We start from the raw sequence: 22,049 nt of genomic DNA, 5'->3' as shown, positions 1-22,049 counted from the left end.
TTTAAATCCTCTGCTCGCTGCTCCTGCTTCTTGCACAGCCTTTAAATGCTGTGCCATCAGCTTCTTGATTAATTAATGCTCTTCTGTTTCACTTGTTTGATGATGATGTTCAGAGATGTGACTGAAACTCCAGGGCAGGGACAGCCTCGTGTGCTGAAACAGGCTGGGCGTGTATTTTTAGTAAAACTGTTTTTTCAGCTCAGGATTTGAAGTTTCTGGTCATTTCCTCATCCCTCTCTGAGCCACATGCCAAGTCCTTTCTGCTGTTTGTTGCAGATGTTGAGGGTTAAAATAATCTGGGAGTCAAGTGCTTGGCTTTTGGAGGGAGAGGGAAGTGAGCAGCTGGATGAGCTCTCACTGCTCATCAGCACCAGCACCCAAGCTTATGGCAAAGCTTCCAGAGACCTCCAGTTTTTATATATCCTTATAGAAATAACAACTTGGAAAAGGCACACAGAGGATTTAAGGCCATTCCACGTTATTGCACAGCTCAGCTGAAAGAAGTGAGGGATCACTTTGTTGTGCTGGCCTGGAGGTGATCTCAGCAGGGCTGTCTGCCCATCCATCTGCCCACCCAGGGCTGCTGCTGGCTTGTCCCAGGCCCCAGGAGCAGCAGAGGGGCCGAGGGGTGAGATGGGGTGAGCCAGGGGGTTTTGCCACTTCAGCAATTATTCCTTAACGTGTCTCCTGCCTCTGCCTGCAGGCAGGGATTGAAGCCAGGAACGCCGTCAGTCGTGTTTGTCCTGCCAGCAGAGCTCACCTTGGAGGTGTCAGCCCTGCAACGGTGCTCTACCTGCAGCGCATCTCTGCAGCCTCCCTGGCTGCATGGAGCCTAGAAAATGCTTCCCTGGCATTTCCCACCTTACAGCCCAGATTTCCAAACAGTCAATAGATGTTCAGAGCACTGAGAAGCTTCAACACACTGATGGGGAAGGGGTCTGTGGGCTGCCAGTGCAGATGTGGTTTGGTGTTTGCCTGCTCTGCTCTGTGCCAAGGTGGATTCCTGACCCCTGGCAGGACCAGCTGTGCCCAGGGAGGATTCTTGCTGCCAGAGCATCAGGGACAGAGGGACTGTGAGGCAGCAGAGCTTCACCACATGATGCTGGCTGCCTCACCTTCACTCAGTCCCAAATTTGAGGACACACATGTTCACTGGAGGGATGGATGGATGGATGGATGGATGGATGGATGGATGGATGGATGGATGGATGGATGGGACCATCTGGGCAAGAAATTCCTGTGTGCCCTCCCACCTTCCACTGGGATTTCAGAGCCTGTTGAACCATCCTGCAACCCAAAAGAGGATTTTCCACCAGCAAGGGCTGTGTCTGCCCTCTGAGAGCAGCGCATCCAGCTGCCTCCTCCCTTTCTCTTGCAAGGGCAGAGGATTTGACAATAAAAAATGAGCTGGCAAGCACTAATTGCTTGGGAGACAGCATGGCTGGCTGGGGCCATGGGGACAGCCCACCACAGCGCTTTAAAACCACAGATGGGTGCCCAGTGGGATATTTTGCCAGCTCAGGAGGAGATGGGCGAGGGCTCTGCGCTCAGCCGGGGAACGCAGCGCACAGGCGGCTTTCTAGAAGCAACACAAGTTGAGCTGGTAAATTATAAAATGCCACACTTGAGGTCTGTTACATAACGTCCCTTTACAGAACCTGGGAGCTAAATATAAAAAGGGAGTTACATTTTGGGCTGGTGTAAAACGATGCTCCAGAACGGGTTTGTGTGGGAAGGAGGCTCTGCAGCGCGGCGAGGAGCGGAAAGGCTTTCGGGACCCTGCGTTTGCTCCCAGCCTCTGCTGCTTGTTTTCTCTGCAACCTCACAGAAACCATGAACTCCCCAGGTCTCTGTTTCCCTCTCTTTAAATCAGGGACAATGAAACCTCCGTTTCCTCGCAGCTGCGTCGTCAGGATTAATTCATGTTTTCAAAGTGACCTGAGAATCTATAGAAACCCGAATAGTATATCATTATCCCGAGCTAAACTTGGCACAGAATATCAGCAGGCCAAATTCCCCTCCCACACTGGAGGAGAAGGGGTTGTGTCAGCACAGCCGAGAGGAAAATTCCAGCCGCTGTTCCCAACCAAAAAATCCAGAAGAGAGAAGCCTTTTCAGGCTGAGACCATTTCATTTCCCTTGAGGAAATTCCCCCTTCCTCAGCTCTGAGCAGGAGAATCAGCTCCCACTCAAATGGGCTCATGCTGGAGTGCAGAGGGGCTAAATGGGAGTTTTGGGTGGCTCATGCTTCCTCTCTTAGTTGATGGTGATGTTGATGGTGACACTGGGATCCTGAAGGACGTGCTGCCACCTCACTGGCTCTTCAGCTCAAAGGTGACAAAGCCAGGAGCACGTCCCATGGAAAATGCAAGTGGGAGTAGAGCAAAGCAGAGATGCCCAGAGATGCTGTCTGTGCCAGGATCCAGCCTTCTTGGCAGTGATTTGGGGGTGTTTTGCATTTTTTTCCTGGATTTTTTTTTTTTTTTAATTCCACTACCAAACTCAGCATGGTCCTCACTGTTCTGCTTTGTTTGCTCTCCATCAAAAGTTGGGAACAACCTGGCCCAGCTTCCTTCTCCTTCCTCTCTGCACACAGAGTGAAGAACACAGCAACCACCCAGAAGAGGGAGATGGATTTCAAGGTCAGGTTTGGCCACTGAGTTTGGGGGCTCAAGGAAGTCAGGTATGGACTGAAGGACAGCTGAGGCATGGGATGTCAGGGGAGACCCTGGCTGGGGATGAATCCACCACAGCCTTGCTTCTGCAGTGATGGAGAGACACACAGACTGAGCTGGGACCAGCCTAGTCCAGCTTCTGGTCAAAGTGGGTGCCTGGCCGCCCCAGGTACAACGTGTGGTCTCTTAAAACCACCTGATCATCCAAACCTGATCCTGTGCCTGTGAAAACCCATCCAAATCGCTGGGAAAAAAATATTTTCTGACAGGATGGAGATTTGCAAGGGAGTTGCCAAGCAACTGGTGCAGCTCTGCCGCCTCCTGCTCCTCTCCTCCCTCTGAGCAGGCGATGGCTGCATCCCTGAATCCCCCTGCCCCAGCCAGCCCAGCTCTCCTGGCCTTTCCCAGCCTGCCTCCACCTGCCTGGCAAGGTACAAAGGGGGAGAAGCAAGGACCACTGGTGGCTGGTGGGACAGGATGCTCCTGGCTGCTGGGAATGACTTCCCTGCACGTCCAAATCTCCTTCAGCAGCAGGGTTAGAAACAGGCTCCCTTTTCCAACCCATTTCCAAGCTGTGCAGCTCCCTTTTGAACTAGTCCCAGAAATGTGGGGAAACACCCAGGAGGATTCATTATAACCCAGCTTTGCTTCATGTCACCTCTGCATTTCCTTGGAAGCTGCTTCAAATTTACACTAAGAGAAGCATGCAGCCCAAGCCCTTGGGATTTTCCTTGCTGAAGCTTTAATTTAAATGAACTCTTGAGTAACAACTATTACAAAAATCAGCTGATGTCTCTTGTAAAGCCTTGAACTAACCTCAAGAGCCGTGAGCAGCGCCAGACGGGAGGGGAGGCACTGATAGCTGGGATCTTGCAAAAGATCAGTTGCTGAGTGAGTGGCAATAAACAGCAAACCCAGCCAGCTTGGAGGAATGGCAAATGGACCAGACTGTTCAGAACAATCTGTTCCTGCTCCAGAGCAGGGCTGTGGTGCCGGCAGCAGCCTGGGAAAGCGGCTATTCCTGGCGTGAGCAGGTCTGAAATCCTGCTGCAGAAAACAGCGGGGCCAAGCCGGGCTAATTACAAGGAGACATGTCCTAAATCAGACAAAAAGCCTCCGAGTGCTTTTGCTGGGCTGACTCCTCTCCAGGGAGCTTTGTGCTCTGCCTCATCCCATGGACCTGCTGGCTGGACCTAGCTTTCTGCTCCAGCCGCCCGGGCTAATCCTGGGCAGGGCCATTCTGATCCACTCTGGGTGCTCTGCCTGTGCTTGGCCGAGCTTTTACTGCCTGATGTCATCACCTACTTAATCAGGCATTAACGTCACTGAGCTGCAGCAGAGCAGCCAGTGCACTCCGTTTCTTCCCAGTGCTGAGATTGCTGCTGGAAGGGAACAGGAGGGCCCAAACTTCTCCCATAAAGCCAAAACTGAGGAGACAGGGAGCTCTGGAACCGTCCATACCAACATCCCCACAGCAGGCTGGGCCTGGGGTGCAATTCATCCAGGAAGATTTATTTCAGTTGTGCTTCTTTTCATGGGGCTTGTGGGCTCCCTAGGATTCTCTCCTCCTGTGATTAACCCAGAGATCAAGTGGCCTTCATTTGGTTTGGAAAAGAAAAGAATGGGATGCAGATGGTGCAGAACACCCATACAGCAATTTAATTAATTGCCTTTAAATGTGAATTCAGAACAGTTTCCCTGAGTGATCTTATATAGGCAAATCCTCAGTTGCCTTAAGCCACTTGCAGAGCGTGTTCAACTAATAAGGTATTCTTAGTCCTGACCAGGAGCCTTGCACAGGACTGTAATCAGGAATGATTAATTGGAAATAGCTCTTCCAACCCAGGCTGTACCTGCTGTGCTCTCCTGTGCTGCCCAGCTCTGCCCAGAGCTGACATGGAGCTGCTGGAGTCCATGGAAAAGGGAATTTCCTTCCCAACTCCCTCTGTGATGTGCAGCTTCCTCAGCCACAGACCACCCTCCCAGTGCTCCCCAGCCCAGTCTGGCGTGGAGGGTTTCCAGCACAAAGTCTGGATTTGCCAACAGACTTCCCTGGGGAAGGATGGGGTGTGGGAGGTCACAGTGGGAATTTATTAGCTCAGCTCAGCCACAGCCAAGTGCCTGCCAGGCTTTGAGAGCTGGTGCACTGCATATCCCAGGCTGGAGCAAACCCCTGCCTCCTGCCTGGGTGTGATTTCTCCAAGGCTGCTGAGGAATCAGCAGCACCACTGAGAGTAAATTTGTGCAGTTTTCCCTAATTCAGAAAAAAAAAAAGGTCATAGAATCCCAGAATTATTTGGGCTGGAAGGGACCTTAAAGCTCCTCTTGTTCCACCCCCTGCCATGGGCAGGGACACCTCCCACTGTCCCAGGTTGCTCCAAGCTCTGTCCAACCTGGGACACTTCCAGGGATGGGGCAGCCACAGCTTTTCTGGGCAGCCTGTGCTGGGGCTCAGCACCCCACACTGGCACAGAGAGCCCTGCTCCAGGTCAGACACAGCCCCTTGTGACAGTGGCCCCTGAGATGGCTCTGTCCTTGAGTCCCCTGTTCTGTGCTTCAGCTAAAATCATCCTGCAGCGTCTGTGTGCTTGTTACGTGCCAGGTTTGACCTCAGGCCAGTGAAATTTTTGGAGGTCTCTTCTTTCTGTGCTTTCAGCACATCCTCCACTGTTTGCCTCCTGCATTCCACCCCTGTGGAAGCAGCCTTTGAGCAGTAATTCAGTGTACCTGCTGCAGCCAAAGGTGCCTGGGAGCTGGCACAGACAGATGAAACCCACGTTATTTGGCTCTGCTGGAGTGGTGGAGCCTGCTGTGGGAGAGTTTTACTTTCCTAAAGTCAAAGCTTGGGGCACTTGCTCCTAAAGCAAGGCTTGAAATAATACCCAGCAAAGCCACGGAGGAGACAGTTCACTGCTGGAAATCACATTTCACTTGGTGTCAGCAATTCAGAGAAAACCATCTGCAGGAAATTACGATGACAATTTCCTCTTGGAGTGTGGAGAAATTACAGCTGTAATCGAGGAGGCAGCCAACAGCCTCCTCTCCCCTTGCCTCTACCAATTACCCTGAAAACCTTTAAGTCATTTCCCTGTACAGAGATGTCTCTACCCCACCCAGGAAGGACAGGCTGGAAGAACTGATATTGTGCAGGGAGAGAACAGCTCAGCATCTGAGGAGTAAATGGTGTATATCTGAAATTAAACCCCTTCTCTAAGAAACACAGAGCAAAACTCGAGCCAGCTGCAAAATGCTGCAGGTCTACAACTCTCAATATGTTTGTGATGGTTTTGGGCCAAAACTGGTCTTGCCTGTTGAAAGCTGATTCATGCACATGTGAAGATAACATTCATCAGAGGAAAGAAACAAAAACCTGGCTAGAAAATGTGCCCATGGGACACCGTTCACAAGCCAGCTCTTGGTAAGGTGACACCAGGAGGCCAAGGGATACCTCCAGGACTACAGGACATTTACATGGGCAAGATGGTGGCAGGACAAGGGGAATGATATTAAACTAAAAGAGAAGAGATTAGATTGGATGTCAGGAAGAAATTCTTTGCTCAGAGGGTGTTGAAGCATTGCCACAGGTTGCCCAGAGAAGCTGTGGCTGCCCCACCCCTGGAAGCGTCCAAGGCTGGGTTGGATGGGGCTTGGAGCAGCCTGGGGTGGTGGAAGTTGTCCCTGCCCATGGCAGGAGGTGGAACTGGATGAGCTTTAAGATTCCTTCCAACCAAAGCCATTCTGGTTCTGTCATTTCAGCAAATGGACGTAGCAAGTGTCTGAATTCAGAACCTTTTCTCTGAGGTTTTAGACATCAATTTGTTGCCTGAGAAGATCTTTCCCCACCACCAGCTGCCTTAGCAGTTGTCAGCATCTTCCTGCTTATCCCAGCACTGCTGCTGGAGCTGATGGGAATTTGATTATGATTTAATCCAGGCTTTTAGAGGAGGGGAAAAAAGAAAATTTTGACAGTTCCATATATAGCCCTCTGACTCACCGATTTCATGTGTCAAACACTAAAGACGGGTTAAGTAGAATTAAGTTCTGGATTTATTATAAATAGGCATTAAGTAACATGAATGTATTGCATTTGCATGAAAATATGGGCCCAATTCTCCAGCTTACCCCTGAGATTTTGTTTGACGTCGATGGGATGTTCCCAGGTGGGAGCTCAGCTCAGAGCCAGCCCAGCTCTGACCATCCCCTGCATCCCTGTGAACTGGACCCAGTGAAACAGGAAAATCATGGCTGGAATCAGGGAAAGTTTTCACTGCTTGCACAGATCAGAATTCATTCCTTAATATAGTACAATGAGTTTTAATTAGCCCCCAGATCTGCTGCTGAAGGAATAATTTCTGCATGTCAATCAGTGCTAAATGTACTTGTTAAATCAGGCAAGATTAGTTAAGTTGAAAATTGCATAGAAAGTCACTTTTTCTTGTGTTTCTCCCAGAAGCTGGGGACTTTTTGGATTCAAATGTTATGGACAATCTCATCCTGCTCAAAATACTCTTCTGCAGAAAGGTCCATCCAGACAATGAAGTCACCCTCACTGAGAGCAAGTATGACAGTCAGGCATTGTTTGGGTGAAAGAAGTCCTCTTTAGTCAAATCAGTGTTTCTGCAATGAGGGAGACAGACACAGACTCTACCAAATCAGAGCCTTCCTGAATAGTTTAATTTACTGACTTGTTCATTGCTAAACAATTGAGAATTGGTCCATGGAGAAGAACACAAAAAAGACAGACAATATGGGCTATATTTTCAGGCTGGACTAGTCCAAGCCAAGGAAAAACAAGATTTTGAGTAGCATTGTTTCTGTAAAAATAACGTTCACCCCTGCATCTCCCCTTTTATTGTGAACTGGGGGTTTGGCCCTGTTTCTCCTGAGGGTGAAAAGAAGGGATGTTCCCCATAACACAGCCAGGTTCCACTGGGACTGAGTGACAAGCTCACCCTGGAGAGGTTGTTGTTATTATCCCACAGAGCTGTTGCTCATGCAAGAACAGCATGAAAAGCTCTGGGAGCTTCCCCCAGCCCTGGTGGGATCCTCAGGCTCTGGTGCCTTCCCAGCAGGGCTCTGCCCTCAGCTGTGATTTTTCTTATCAAACACCACATTCTGCTTTCTGCCATGAATATGATTTCCAATTAAATGCCTCCTCAGAGCCTGTCTGGCTGGGAATTAGGCTGGAACTTGGTGGCTGGGCTGTTAGCTCATCAAAGTCTCCGGGATAACGGGGAGGTGCCGATGCTCTGCTCGGGGATTTTGCTCGTGGCTTTGAACTCGCTGCAGCCCTGCAAACTGGGACAGGCTGCCCTTTGCTCACCTTCAGCTCTGCTCTACTCCCCTTCAGCCCACAGCTGAGTAAGCATCTCCAGGGCTACAGAACACAGCCCCTGTGCTGCTGCCCTCCAGGGATCTCAGCGTTTGTGCAGTCCCTGGGAAGGAGCTGGCCACGCGCTCCGGCTTACAGGGAAAGGATTATCACGGCTCTTATGACTCAATCCACAGCTCCAGTGTGCTTCCCTGCATGGGAAGGAGAGAAGTGGGCATGAAGCCTCAATCTGTCCCCTAACCAGCCACCTAAGATGTCCCTGTCCCCAGGGCCCTTCCCCAGTTTGGCAGCGCCAACCGTTGCTGCTCTGGATGCCAGCAGTGGTGGCGGTGGGGTTGTGATGGTCTCTGTATTAAAAAAAACAGATAAAAACCAGGCTGGGAGGCCAAAAATCTGGATGTGGAGCTGGGATCAAGAAGAGAATTGAGCAGCAGCCCTAATCCTGAAGCATTTCTGGGGATGGTGAACCCCTGGCTGCTCCTGTTGGAGCAAAAGGCTTCCAATGCCATGTTTGGGTCAGTTCCAAATGAAGGTTTCTCCTTGCTGTGGACACAGCCAGGGAGATGTTGCAGCACGTGCTTCAGGGCTGGTTTTGGGGCACAGAAACCCCTTTGGTCCAGGTAATTTGGAGTCCCAGCAACTCCTTGCTTGGTCCATCATGGGGCACCATCCTCGCTCCATTGTGGTGATGCTGCCATGGCAACCACGGAACCTGGGGCAGTGCAGGATGGGACTGGGACCCGTTCTCTTCTAGGTTCTTCCCTCTCCTGAGCTTCTTGCTGGAAATAGGGGTGGATCTTTGGGAATACCTGACTGCCACTGTGGTTCTGTCTCCTGGCTGCCGAGGAAGGTGCCCTGTGTGGGGCTGAGCAGTGTCAGGGGACGCAGGGACACCCAAGGGACTGCAGTGTGGTTGCTGGGGACCAGCTCTGGGGGTAAGGGCTGCAGGGTCCACTCTAGTGCCCTCCTGGCATCAGTGGGACAGAGGGGCTGAATCCAGGTGTTCTGCAGGCACAGGGTGGGGGGGACTGGCCTCGCTGGAATTTCTATGGAAACCCAGGTACTGAATGGGATGGAATAGCTCAAACCATCTGTTCTTCCCCTACTTATAAAACTCGATAATTTCACGATGACATCACCAGAAATGCTCTCCTTTTATTCCTCTTGCAGCCATCTGTGATGGTTTCCTCATGTGCCAAACACGCGAGCGGGTGCTGAGGGATGGGCAGGAGGACACAGCCACCCCATTACTCCTGTTTCATTTCTTCCCTTGGAAAGCAATCCTGTGCCTGCAGAGTTTCGCTTGTTCCCTTCCCAAGGCGTCTACAGAGCAAGCAGCAGAGTTAGACGGGGAAAATGAAGGTAAAATAGAAGGACAAACTAAAGCTGAACTTCACAGGGACTGTGGAGGATCTGCTGTGGGGATCTTACCCACGGAAATACACATCCAGCAGTGGGAGCCAGCTTTGCTCCTGCCAGCAAGGTGCTGGGGAGCAGTGGGGCTGCTTTTCTTGTGCCAGGAATGAGGCCCTGGACTGAGATTTGGGTGTTGGGAGAGGCAGAGTTTGGGAATTGGAGTCAGCTGAGGACACAGGTAGTGGTGGGTCTAACAGTGCTTGCCTGCTGGGCAGTTTCTCAGCTAGAAGTCACCTTCTGATGGCTGGGGACAGGAGCACTCCTGCTCCGCTCCTGGGCAGCCAGCTGGGCTCATCCATGTCCCCAGCACCAGCGGCTCCGGCTCTGACTCCCGTGGTCCTCGCTGTTGTGCTGGGTGATAAAAGGGATGACAACCTGCCATCACCTCTCCTCTTTGCTGGTGGAGGTCTCTCCCTGTGCTGGAATTGAGGTGCTGGCTCCAGCTCGGCCAGCACTGTGTGTTTTGGGTGGTGATGGATCTCAGGTGCCAGGGAAGAGCTGGACTGGTGCTGCTCAGCTGCTGCCACTGCCGGCTGTGTTTGCTCTACTGACCAAACCCTCCCTTGTCTGTGGCAGAGGAGAGAAGCCCCATCAGACCCGGACCTCCCTGAAAAGGAGAAGGAAATGAAGGCTAAAGTGGAGATCAGGCGCCTGCAGACTCATTTCCACCATGAGGCCTACAAGAGGAAAATCTTCGATGCCGATATCTGGCGGCAAATGCAGGCTCAGGAGTGAGTACAGCTCTGCTGGGCTGCCTGGGGCTTGGCAAGTTCCTCCATGCCAAAATCACAGATTTAGAGAATCCCACAGGCAGGGACACTTTCCACTATCCCAGGTTGCTCCAAGCCCTGTCCAGCCTGGCCTTGGACACCTCCAGGGATGGGACAGCTTCTCTGGACACCCTGTGCCAGGGCCTCAGCACTCTCTGAGCAAAGAATTTCTTCCCAACATCTGATCTCAATCTCTCTTCTTTTAGCTTCAATCCATTCCCTCTTGTTCTTTTAGCTTCAATCCATTCCCTCTTGTCCTGTCTCATCTGCCCATATAAAATGTTGCTCCCCCTTTTTTACGAAGAGATCTGGGGACCACAGAGCAGAGATGGGGAGGGGTAAGGACCTGCCCTGGCAGATGGGATGTGCTAAATGTCATTTGTTGTTCCATTTTTCCAGAAAAGCAATAGCTGATCTGAAGCAAGAGCACAGACATGTGACATTAACGCTGAGCCAGATCTATTCACCCAGCAGTGTGCTGGTGGAAAACAGAAATCGTATGAAGGTCCGAAGCCTTTTGCAGACCAGAAAGCAGAATGATGCCCTGATCAAAGAAAGAAAAGCCCAGTTAGCTGACCTGGCCAAGCAGGTGAGAGCATCTGGACTGTTCCCTGCTGGAGCACAGCAGGGCAGAGTCACAGAGGGAGACCTGTGGCTGAAACTCCTCGGTGTAAAACACATTTAATTCAGACCTTGGAATGCTCCTCCTGGCAAGCGACACATGACAATGACAAATAGAACCAGGCTCCCATTCAAGTCAGCAGCACTGACTGGAAAAGTGAGGTTGGACTCTCAGCCTTGTCCCACTGGTCCCTGCACCCCTGTGTGGTGGCACACACCAGCCTGGGGCCACAAACATCCCTTTCCTTCTCCCTTCACTTTTTTTTATTCTCCTGAAAAAGAGGTAAAACTGGAACAGGGCTGTCTGAGGTGTGGCAAATACAGGAACAGCAGCATCTGAGGGGTGCCCCATCCCTTCTCCTGGGGATCTGGTTGGATTTGGGCAGGAGGGGAGTGGGAAGCCAAGGGAAATGTGGACTATGGAAGTGACAGCTCCCTTCAGCATTGTTCTCAGAGCCAGCTGCCCAAGCTGGACTCCAGGGAATATGCTGGGATGGTTTGCCATTGCTGGAGGTGCTGCAGAGCTTTCCCAGCAGGGTTAGCTTTCTGTCAGGGATGATAACTCTGACTTGCCTGAGTCATCCCTCCCCCACCTGCCCCCTGCTTCACCATTCTCCAGCTGCTTCACTCTTCCACGGGTTGATTTCCTCTGGAATCTCCCCACTTCTGGCAGAAGTTTTCCTCCCCTCATTCTCAGAGAGAACTGCACAGATCCCTGCCTGGCCAGTGCAATCCCTCTGCCAAAGCCCCACCCTCATTGCCTCTTCCACTCTACAAAGTGCTGCTGTGCCATGTTCAGCACCTGCTGGAGCTCCCTCCAAAACCAGCTGCACTTCCTTCAAGACACAAAAAAACCCCATTCCCAGTTACAGTTCATGTTTCTGCATGTGCAGGGTGGGATCCTCTGGGATTAAAGCTGCTCCTTTAACTGAGAGCTCATTAATGACATGGTTGCTGTAGCTCAGGTACACAGAGGGGATTTTCTTTGGCTCTGTGTCCTGACAAAAGTCCAGAATGTAGGGGTGGAGATGATACTTCCTGGGTTTTTTTTCCCTGTGTGTGTGTGTGTGCAGGTTGTAGAGCTGGAAAAAAAGATAGTGAACCAAAGAGACACAAACTGGAGGGAGTTGGAAGCAAAGAGCCACAAACAACTGCAGAAGAAGATTGAGTTACTGGAGATGCGTCTGAGTCATGTAAGGAAACATTTTGGAGGCTTTTGGAGAACATGTTTGGGGTGACACAGGGGCCTGGGACCTTTCTGGTCAGGACAAAGCACAGTGGTGCAAATGAGTTTGGTTGGCACAAGCTGCAGGAAGCACCTGGCTTGTTCCCCTGGCCTGATCATTCCCAGAATATCTCAAAGGCTCCTTCAGGCTTGGTGACCCAAATGCAGCACTTGTGCTGTGCCAAGAGGCCTGAAGGTCTGCACCTGCCCTGGGATCAAACTGGGCTGCCTGGAGCCGCCTTGCCTTGGACAAAGCCAGCTCCAGGTCCCTGTTGTGATCAACCTGGTCTTCTGTTGCCTTTCCTCTCTTGGGGAGGACAGTGCAGGGCCAGCCTCAAATCTCTTGGGCTGTGTTTGACCCTGCCCTGGTCGAGGTCTTTAAGCAGCAAACTGAACCCTCCAGTTCCCCACCAGCTCCAGAGCTTTTGCTTTGCTCTCCCCAGGCCACTGTGCGTTACAACACCATCATGACCAGGAACAACAAGCTCAGGGACGAGACTGCCAGCCTGCAGATCCAGAAAGCCTTTTATGACAACTGCTACTGGAAGTTGGAAAAAAGTCTAGCTCAGCAGAACAAGCTGCTGGAGGCTGCTGTAGAGCAAGCCACGGAAGACTACGAGCAGTGGTACGGGGCCTTGGCAGCCCTCTGGGCAGAACCTGGGGCTGATGGGTGGTGCCAGTGATGAATGTTCAAACAGAGAAACCAGCTGAGGCTTCAGAGAGAGGATTCACCACTCCCATCTAGGTCTGGGTGCTAAGGGTTGGGTGCCTGGTCAGTGTAGGGAGACTGGTACCTCCAGGGTGTTTAATTCCATCTGTCCCAGGTGTTTCTTTGGATGGGATGGGCTGCCCCATGGAGAAGGCTCTTTTCTGAGTCCCACCTGAGCTGGGTACTACACCCACGTACAAAACCCCACCAAAAGCTGTGTTAGTGGCTGTGAATTCCCTCTGGAGTGACTCCACTCCATCCAGATGAGAGCTGGGAATGGGAACAGCATCAGAGGGGCTTTGGCAGGTCTGGCCCTCCTGGGAGTGACCAGGAGCACAGAGCCTTGTCCACACACGAGGTGTGAGAGCTGCTCTCCGTGTGCAGGATGGAGGATCTGGGGCGGATCTCGGACATCCGGGACGTGCGCTACAGAGAAACCATCCAGTACAACATCAGGCTGCTGGAGAGGAAGTGTGCCCTTCACCAGGAGACCAGGCTGAAGAACTTCTTCCTCAGCAAATGTGCAGATCTCTCTACGTTGAAGGAACAGGCCAAAGCGAGAGAAGGTATCAAAGGAGAATTTGTGGCACAAACCTGAAGTGTGTGGAGCTGGTGGGGCTGGGCTGCTCGTGGTGGTTTGTAGAATTGCACCCCAAAGGCAGGATGCCTGCCCTGCCCACAGCCTCCCCCACCCAACCTTCAGCCTACAAACAAAAAGGCTGAACAGTGATGATTGAGTGAGACTGAGTGTCTCGGGGTGCCCTCGGGACAGGGAGCTGCTCCTGGGTGCAACCACGGCTCCTTTTACCACAGAACGGGTTGGGTTGGAAAGGAGTCTTAAAACTCATCCACTTCCACCCCCTCCATGGGCAGGGACACCTTTCACTATCCCAGGTTGCTCCAAACCCTGTCCAGCCTGGCCTTGGATGCTTCCAAGGATGGAGCAGCCACAGCTGCTCTGGACACCCTGTGCCAGAGCCTCATCACCCTCACAGGGAAGAATTTCTTCCTAAAATCTAATCTAATCTAATAATTCCATCCTCCTGGGAGAGAATCCATGGGGTTTGCTCTGTTCCCCAGTGACATCCCTGCTTAGTGTCCTGGTGGAAGAGGCATCCTCTGCCCCTCCAGCACTGCTCCCTCCTGCCCAGCCCTGCACCAAACCCCACAGCACCGCAGGGAAGCCTCTGCAAAGGGCAAGCACGGCTCTCTGTCTCTTTCTCAGCCTTTGAGGCAGCTGAGAGGGCCAAAATGAGCCAAAAGGAGAGCTATGAGGTGGCCTACAAGCGTCTGCTGGAGCTGTCGGAGGGAGACATCGATGATTTCTTGGAGGACTTCCTTGAAAAGGACAGGAGATTCTTCATCCTCTTTAACTATGCCATCAGGCTGAACGTCAGGAACGAGGATCTCAGGCAGAGGATCCAGGCGATCCAGGTCTGTTCCTGCCTCCTCGTGTCCCCCCTTTCCAGGCAGCGATTTTGGGTCAGGGTGGGTTCGTCCACATCCAGGTAGGGCGAAGGGGATGCGCAGGAGCATCCAAAGCCGAACTCCGCCGTGTTCTGGGAGCTGAACGCGTCTCAATGCTGCCACCGTGTACCCAGCAAAAACACTGCAGGGTCCCGGGCAGCCCGGAGCTCCCCGAGCCCTGCGGGGCTGCCTGGTTCTCCATGTCCCTGGAGGTGTCCCTGCTCCCCGGGCTGTCCCCAGGCTCCCTCGGGAGGGTCAGGGGGGTTCCATCGGTACCACCAGGTGTTCCCATCCCACAGGATGATATGAGTGCCTTCACAACGGAGCGGGAGCAGGCAGAGACAGCCCAGACTCAGGTCCTGCGGGAGCTGGAGGTACGGTGGCCGTGGATTCCTTCTGGAAGAGCAGCACATTCCTGTCTGGCAGCATATCCCAGCACTCGTCCTGTAAATGCTGCTCTGGCCAGTGGCTGGAGAGGTGTGGGGAGAAAAGGGCCCTGCAAAGGTTTTGGCAGCTCCCAGCATGGTGAGAGGGTGACTGTGCCAGCCCTGGGCCAGCATGGGCAGCTGGGGATAGTCAAGAACCCTCTGGACACAATCCCGTGCCCTGTGCTCTGGGATGACCCTGCTCAAAGAGAGCTCGGACCAGAACACCCCTTGTGGTCCCTTCCAACCTGACCCACGCTGGCATCCTGTGATTCTGTCTCCAGACTGAAACTGGGCAGCACTGGGGCGGTGGGATCAGCGAGGGGCTGGTGTGACACCTTTGTGACACCTTTGTGACACCTTTGTGACACCTTTGTGACACAAAACCCTTTGCTGGTAGGCAAAAATAGCAGAGACCACCGAGGAAGCCAACAGGTATGAGGAAAAATGCAAGGAGAGCAGCAAACTCCTGGGAGAGATCCAATCTCGTGTGGAGACCCTCTTGAAGGAAATGGACTGTGACACTACAAAGATAGTGAAGCCTCTTGGGGACAGCTTGGTGCCAGTTTTTGGTAGGTCAGGGCTGCCCCTCTTCCCGTGCCACCACCCTGGGAAGTCCTGTTCAATGCCCCCTCTCACTGTGTTTAAGCCGAGCTTTTGTTTTTCCCTGTCCCATCAGTCATGTGTGCCAGAAAGTGAATTGGCAGTGCCAAATTCCCAGCAAATTTAGGAGCTAATTTGGATTTTTAACATCCCAGTGGATCCCCAAAGCCCCATCGTGGCTCTGGGTGCTGAAGTGCAACGGGGGTCGGCCTCTCCTCCCAGGCAGCCAGCTAGAGGACAAGGGGAATTGCACTAGGGGAGGTTCAGGTTGGATATTAGGGAAAATTTCTTCACTGAAATAGTGGTCAAGTGCTGGAACAGGCTTCCCAGGGAAGGGGTAGAGTCACCACCCTTGAAGTGCTCCAAAAAGAAAAGGGGATGTGGCACTTTGTGGTACACTTTAACAGGCAGGAAATTTTCAGTATGAAGTTGGACTTGATGGTTTTGGAGGTCTGTTCCAACATTCACAACTCTGTGATTTTATGATTCCACCACCCAGCCTCGCCCCCCTGACCCTGGGGGAGGGAAGCCAGTGGATGCCCTGCTCTGCAGACAGCCAGGGGTGGGTTTGGGCAGGGTCCTGCTGCAGGGTCACTGTGGGACACCGTGGCTCCTTCCCCCCCAGGTCCCGTGGAGAACAAGGTCAAGGAGTTCCTGCTGCGGGAGTCCCTGCTGCGCTACACCTCCATCGACCGCACCCAGCGCGCCCAGGCCTTCGTCAGCCCCCTGCGGGCAGCCTCCAACCTCCTCTGGACCATGGACAGGGCCAAGCTCTGCCCGCCCCCCCCGGACCTGGAGGAGACCCCTGAGCCCGGAACCGGTGAGCAGGGAGGGGGGAGAGGGGGGCTGGGGCTGGGCTGCCCTTCCCCGATGCCCCGTGGCTGCCTGGCCGAGCCCTGCTGTCCTTCCCAGTCCATCCCCTCCAGCCTGCCCTGCCCCACTGAGGGGTGTGAGGCTTGTAGAAGTGTGTATTATGGGATGGCCGTTCTCTTGGGCAGTGGAAGAGCCGCTGGGGCGGGCTGAGCTGCATGAGCTGGTTATCCAGAGGCAGCAGGAGGAGGGGAGCAGGCCCCCCAGCGCGGGCAAGAGGAAGAGGAGATTCACACAACAGAGTGCATCAGGGATCGGGGGCCCATCAGACACCAAGGGCCCATCAGGGTCCAAGAGCTCACCAGGGAATTAAATAAGCTGTTTCATTCTTGAGCTTCTGCATCCTTCATGTTGTTCCATCTTCCTTCTCTGGGAGGAGCCCAACACCTTTCACGGGCTTCAGAACCTCACCAGGTGATGTCTTGGCATGGCTTCACCCACTGCTGACAGCATCTGCAGCCAGGGTGGGATCAGCTGCTCTAACAGAGGGTGATGTCCCTGTCACACAACCCAAGGCACTCCCCACAGCCAGAGATGGGGACCATGGTGCCAATCCTGTGCTGTGCCCGAGGGCAGGGCCTGGCAGGTGGGGTGCAGGTCATGAGTGTGCTCATGGGGTGTTCCCTGCTAAGCTGGCAGAAGCTGACAACTCCCTGCTGCCTAAAGAAAACTTGAACTGGGCTGTGGGACCAGGTGGGATGGGCACAGCCCAGCGTGGAACAGGCTGGTGTGGGGCTGGGAGTGGGAGGCAGAGGGACTGGAGGACACATGAGAGAGACATGCAGTGGCTCTGGGGTGCTGAGGCCAGCAGGGTCTGGGAGGATCTGAGGGCTCCCACAGGGCACAGGCACACCATGCAAGCCAAGCACTGCTCACACCAGCAGCTGGGTTTCCTCTTGCCAAAAGGCCTTTTAATGTGAATGCCATTCCTGTGCCAAATTCCCAGGCACATGCCTCTCCAGGGGAAGAGGAAAGGGAACCCCTGTGTGACCTAGGGAGAGGTGATCTTGCAGTGCCAGCCCCAGCCCTGAGCCTGGGCTAGTCCTTCTCTTCACCATGAGTAATGACATGGACCAGGTTCTTGTAGTCCAGGTTGCCAGACATGTCCGGAGGGAAGGCAGCAAACATCTGATCGATCTGCCAGGGAAGAGCAGTGACAAAAGGGGGCATGAGAGGGCTGGGAGGAGGGATGGGGTCTGTGGGGATGGAGGGAGGCTGGCAGAAGGTGGGAAGGAGATCATACCTCTTCCTGGGAAAACCTCTCCCCCTGCGTCATCAGCATTTCTTTGATGCTGCAAACAAGAGAGCGCGGTGAGCGCTGGGCAGGTCCTCATGGGGACACCCCCATCACTCCCTGCCCCAGGTGCCCCTGCACTCACTAGGCAGATTTCAGGCCTTTCCCCTCTGGATCAAACACCTTGAATGCATTCAGGATTGTCTCCTCTGGGTCGGCACCTGTGGGTGACAAAGCCATGGCCATTTGAGATGGTAAAGTAGGAAGCCGACTGCAACCTCCTGCTTCTCCCAGCCTAGGGGGCAAAATGGGGGGCAGACTGGAAAGTGGGGCCCCTGCAGGAATGCTGACCCTGCAGCTGGAGACTGGAGTGAAGTTGGTGGCATGTAGAGGAGCAGCCCTAGGGTGGTGGTGTGAGCACGGAGCAGGCGGTGTCGCCACCGCTCCGGCATCCGGCATTTATCTAATCTTTGGAGCGTATTTATAGAGCTCCAGGCACAGCCCCTGGGGCCCTGCAGCTCCAGGAACAGCTCTTGGGGCCCTTCAGCCTCTTGGAGATCGGCAGGAGGCTGCATTCCTTGGGTTAAGGACGTGATTCAGGGTACAGCCAGATGGGATGATGGGTCAGAGTCTGGCTGTAGGCAGGGGGACCGCTGTTGGCACTGCTGGTGTCAGCAGGCTGAGAGGTACTGCCAGAGCTGTCCCCTCTTCCTATGGGACAGCAGCAGCAGCACAGCCATGTGGTTTTTGTAAATGGCTGGGGAAACTGAGGCACGGAGGCCATCTCATACCCCCCAACAGCTTGGGGAGTTGTGGGATAAGATCTGGATCTCTGGACCTAAGGGTGTTAGGTACTGCAAATCAGCAGGAGTTTTGGGGCATGGGAATGCCACTGAGCACCACTGAGCACTCCCAGCTCCCCAGGTGCCCTCTCACCCTTGAGCTTCTCCCCAAACATGGTGAGGAACACGGTGAAGTTGATGGGGCCCGGCGCCTCCTTTATCATCTCATCGATCTCCTCGTTCTTCACGTTCAGGCGCCCTGGGGAGAGCAGCTCTGGGTCAGTCATGGAGCTGAGTCCTGCTCTGCGTGTTGGGGGCTAAAAATGCACACCACAGAACACTTCTCTAGGGATTTTCCCCCACTGGAGGGAAATAGCACCTTCCTGGGGAGACACCTCTGACAAGGAACGGAGGTAGCAGCAGTGAGGTGAGAGAATCATCTCCAGCTCTGGCTCTCAGGCTCCAGGGTCACAGAAAAGAAGGATGAAAGGACAGAGCTGTGCTGCTTCCTTGCCTCACTGCCCCACGGATCAGCCTCTTCTAGCCCTCCTTGGAATATGTTTTGGGCCAAGACCACCAGCACTGGGGCTCTCCCTGTCCCTCAGCACCAAAAGCAAAGGGGATTGAACACCTACATCCTTTTTTCCCAAGGCTGGGTTGTCCTTGGAACTCCGCTGCTGATTCATGCTGACTTCTGATGGCAGAGCCAAGCTCGCAGTGTCACAGCCTCCCCCAAATCCCCCAAATCCCCTTCATGCCCACACACCCTGGGATGCCGTGGGATGGGCACAGCCAGGTGCTCCTAAGCACGGGCAGGGCAGGGAGTGTTTGGCTGTGTAATCCAGGAGCTGGCTCCAGTGCCAAGGGGATGAACCAGCTGTGGGAGCTGCTCCGGGTCACCCGCGAGGGATCCCCCAGCCTGGCAGCCTTGGGTTTGGATCAGGAGGTTTTTGGCAAAATGGGAGATCTGGGGAACGACAGGGGCTTGGGGAAATGCCCCACCCTGCCTTGTTTCTCAATTAACAGGCCTGGGGAGGGGAGGCTGCTAAAGCTGGGCTCACCAAGGGCAGCAAAGGTGTCTCTCAGATCTGCCTTGTCGATGAAGCCGTCCCGGTTCTGATCCATGATGGTGAATGCCTGGAAGCACAGGAGCAGGGCAGGGAGCGCAGGGAAAGGGGGAATCGTCAGCTTTTGCAAAGGCTTTAGCACCTTTCTCCTTCTCCCTTTAGCTTGGATGGGATAAGGGCATTTTGAACCCTCCCAGGAGGGGCTCTGGGGGTCTCACTCATCCTAATCCCACACAGTCCTGCACCCTGGGGCACAAACCCCAAAGCTGCACAAACCCTTTCCCTGGCCAAATCCCTCTCACCCCAGAATGACAGGCAGAGAGGCCAGTCTGAGCCATCAGCTCCTCCAACTGGGGCCAGTTATCCCTGGAACTGGGATCTGCACAGGACCACGTGCCTGCCGTGCAGGGGGTGAGAGCTCCTGGCCAGGCAGGTGGCAGGAGCTGGGAGATGAGCCCCAGCTCCCCTGGATGTGCTGATCCTCTGAGGGAATCTGCTTGGAGGCTTTGCCAGATTTAACGGCATCGCCGAGTTGTTATTCTCACTTTTAAAATAAAGCCACCCAAACCCGATCCTGCTGCCTCCTGATGTGAGCCAGCTGCCACTTGAGAGCACCAAGGAAAAAGCTGAAGGTCACATCACATCCAGGACCCTCAGACCTTCCCACCAAACCCACCTACCTCTTTGAATTCCTGGATCTGGGCCTGCTCAAACATGGAGAAGACATTGGAATTGGCGCCTTCAACCCTCTTCTTGGCTTTCTTGGGTGCCTGCAGGAGTCCAGGTGTGCACCATTAGCTCACTGGCTTTTTGTGGGGTGAAATCAAAGCGTGGAAGTGCCCTGTTCTTACTTGTGACCCCTTGGTGGGAGCTCTGGGCCGGGGCTCTCTTCCCTGGGGGCTCGGTAGTTTCTCCCTGCACCTCTGGGATACTGAGGGGCATTAAGATTCCTACTTAAATTTCAGTTCCTGGTGAATCTAGCCAGATAGGTGCAAGGAAAGATGAGGAGTGAAGTCACTTCTCCCCCTGGCAGGTAAAAGGGTCAGCCCTGGGGTGAGATGTCCCCATTGGAACCCTGGTTTTGGGAGCACTGCTGAGGTTGTATATGGGGGTTGTAGTCAGTCAGTGCTTCTTTACCCTGCTGTGCAGATATTAAAGTATGGCTTAATTAAAAATCTGCCTCCTCCCGCACTGAGGCTTGAAAGAGTCAGAAATGGGTCAATGTGTGTTTTAAAGAAGAGCCCCTCACTGTCCCACCCAGCCCATTATCCCTCATTCCAGTGTCTGCTCCTGCAGCTGTTTCCTCTCATGGGGGTCTCTCAGGAGGAGGATTTTGGGGGCACAAAACGGCCCTTCCTCTCACTGCATGAAGGAAGGGAAAAGAGAAAAATGGCATTTGGACTCTAAAACCATCTGCCCTCATTTGAAACCTCTGCTAGCACGGCAGACACCTCTCTGTTCCCTGTGAGATGCTGCTGATCCACCCAGATGCTCCCCAGTTTTCTCACCCCCTTTCCAAGGCAGACAAGACCCTTGACCCTCAACTCCTTGTTGCCTCCTTTGCCCCCTGCCCATTAAAGCTATTCTGGTGAAAAATCAAATTAATTTTATTTCTTGGGCTCTCAGTACTCACCATGGCTTCGCTCAGCTGCCGATGTCACCGTGAGGGGTGTCCCAGAGGCACTCCCTCACTCCCCCCGGCTGGAACAATAAATACACCCCCCTCGGGGTTAAAAATAGCCCCATGCCCACTTTTGGCTGTAATAGGTAATTTGGCCGCCCCCAACCCTGTTGTCTCTGCCTTTCTCTGTCCCTCTCACTCTCTAATCTGGAATAGCAGCTTGTTGTTGTCACCGGCTGACGTGACATGTGAGCCCGGCAGGGTTTCAAGGTTAACGAAGTGCCGGGTGGCCCCCAGCTCCCACCCCGGGGATGCTGACCCGGGACTGCTCGGGGACAATCCCACCTGCCTTTGTCACTCGGGCTGGCGCCGGGCTTGTCCCCTCGGCTGGGACACGCAGGGAGGGGTCGGCCCCAGGGGACCCCCCGCTAGAATCCCCCAAGCTTTGGGACACGGATGTTTCTCCTCGGTTCTTCCAGGCGGTTTTGGGAGCCCCATCGCAGCGCTGGCTCGGCACAGCCGGGAGCAGCTCGGTTCCGGCTCCCGGCCCTTGGGTCGCCTCCCTGGGGATGCTCCCGGAGCAGGAGCAGCTGCCAGGTCACCCAGTGCGTGGCCGAGCGGGGACATCCCCGGAGCTGCAGCCCCATCCCGGAGCGCCGCGGCGGGGCCGGAGGCGGATGCTGAGCTTCGACAGAGCCGGGCGGGCACCAAGAGCTCCTCTCTCATGTGTCACCCCCACTGAGGCACCTGTCACCCACTTAAGCCAAGCATTACTCGCCCTGGTCCCGGTGGGACACGCACATTTAACTCTCCCGATTCCGGGCCCTGTCCCGGGGACACATCCTGCAGGGATGATGCTCACACTGCCCGGGCTCCGGCTCGGCATTCCTGCAGCAAGAGCCAAGGAACCCACGGGCAGCGATCCCACAGAACCTCTCCCGTGTCTGCTGGGCGTGTGAAGCGGGACTTGTGGCTGCCGGGACCGGGCGGTTCCCTTTTGTCTTCAGCCTGTTCATTTTATCCCCCCTCTCTCTGCCCTAGCCCGGGATGAGGCTGGAGGAGGATTCACGGGCATGCTGGGGTGGGAATGGTGCTGCCAGCCCCGGGATGCCCATCGGCCCCCCAGGCTCTGCCGTGCCACGGCCGTGACCCGGTGGCCGTGCGGGCTGGTGGCCTCGCTGCCCGGCATTGTCCCCTCCGCATGCCGAGGAGGGTGGTGGGCGAGCGGGGAG

General features: G+C 54.2%; 2 protein-coding genes across 2 annotated transcripts; one reads left to right on the top strand and one right to left on the bottom strand.

The window, feature by feature from the left end:
- Positions 1-1,453: 1,453 nt before the first annotated feature.
- CCDC63 (coiled-coil domain containing 63) lies at positions 1,454-16,426 on the top strand (the record flags this gene model as incomplete). The annotated part of the gene is made up of 11 exons (XM_084217341.1): positions 1,454-1,603; positions 10,000-10,154; positions 10,593-10,782; positions 11,888-12,007; positions 12,483-12,664; positions 13,133-13,314; positions 13,974-14,182; positions 14,515-14,589; positions 15,041-15,212; positions 15,869-16,063; positions 16,242-16,426. The coding sequence occupies 11 exons, from the start codon at positions 1,454-1,456 to the stop codon at positions 16,424-16,426; spliced, it is 1,815 nt and encodes a 604-aa protein (XP_084073467.1).
- A 572-nt stretch (positions 16,427-16,998) lies between these two features.
- MYL2 (myosin light chain 2) lies at positions 16,999-20,898 on the bottom strand. Its single transcript, XM_084217261.1, has 7 exons — positions 20,830-20,898; positions 19,877-19,966; positions 19,191-19,266; positions 18,284-18,388; positions 17,493-17,568; positions 17,357-17,405; positions 16,999-17,250 (listed from the first exon to the last, which is right to left on the bottom strand). The coding sequence occupies exons 1-7, from the start codon at positions 20,830-20,832 to the stop codon at positions 17,152-17,154; spliced, it is 498 nt and encodes a 165-aa protein (XP_084073387.1). The 5' UTR covers positions 20,833-20,898; the 3' UTR covers positions 16,999-17,151.
- Between the last annotated feature and the right edge of the window lie 1,151 nt (positions 20,899-22,049).

Source organism: Fringilla coelebs (assembly GCF_963513975.1).
Source record: "Fringilla coelebs genome assembly, chromosome: 17".
In the NCBI taxonomy this organism is placed as follows: Eukaryota; Metazoa; Chordata; class Aves; order Passeriformes; family Fringillidae; genus Fringilla; species Fringilla coelebs.
Note: the sequence above shows the minus strand (reverse complement) of the source record. Positions and strands in the feature narration are given on the sequence as shown.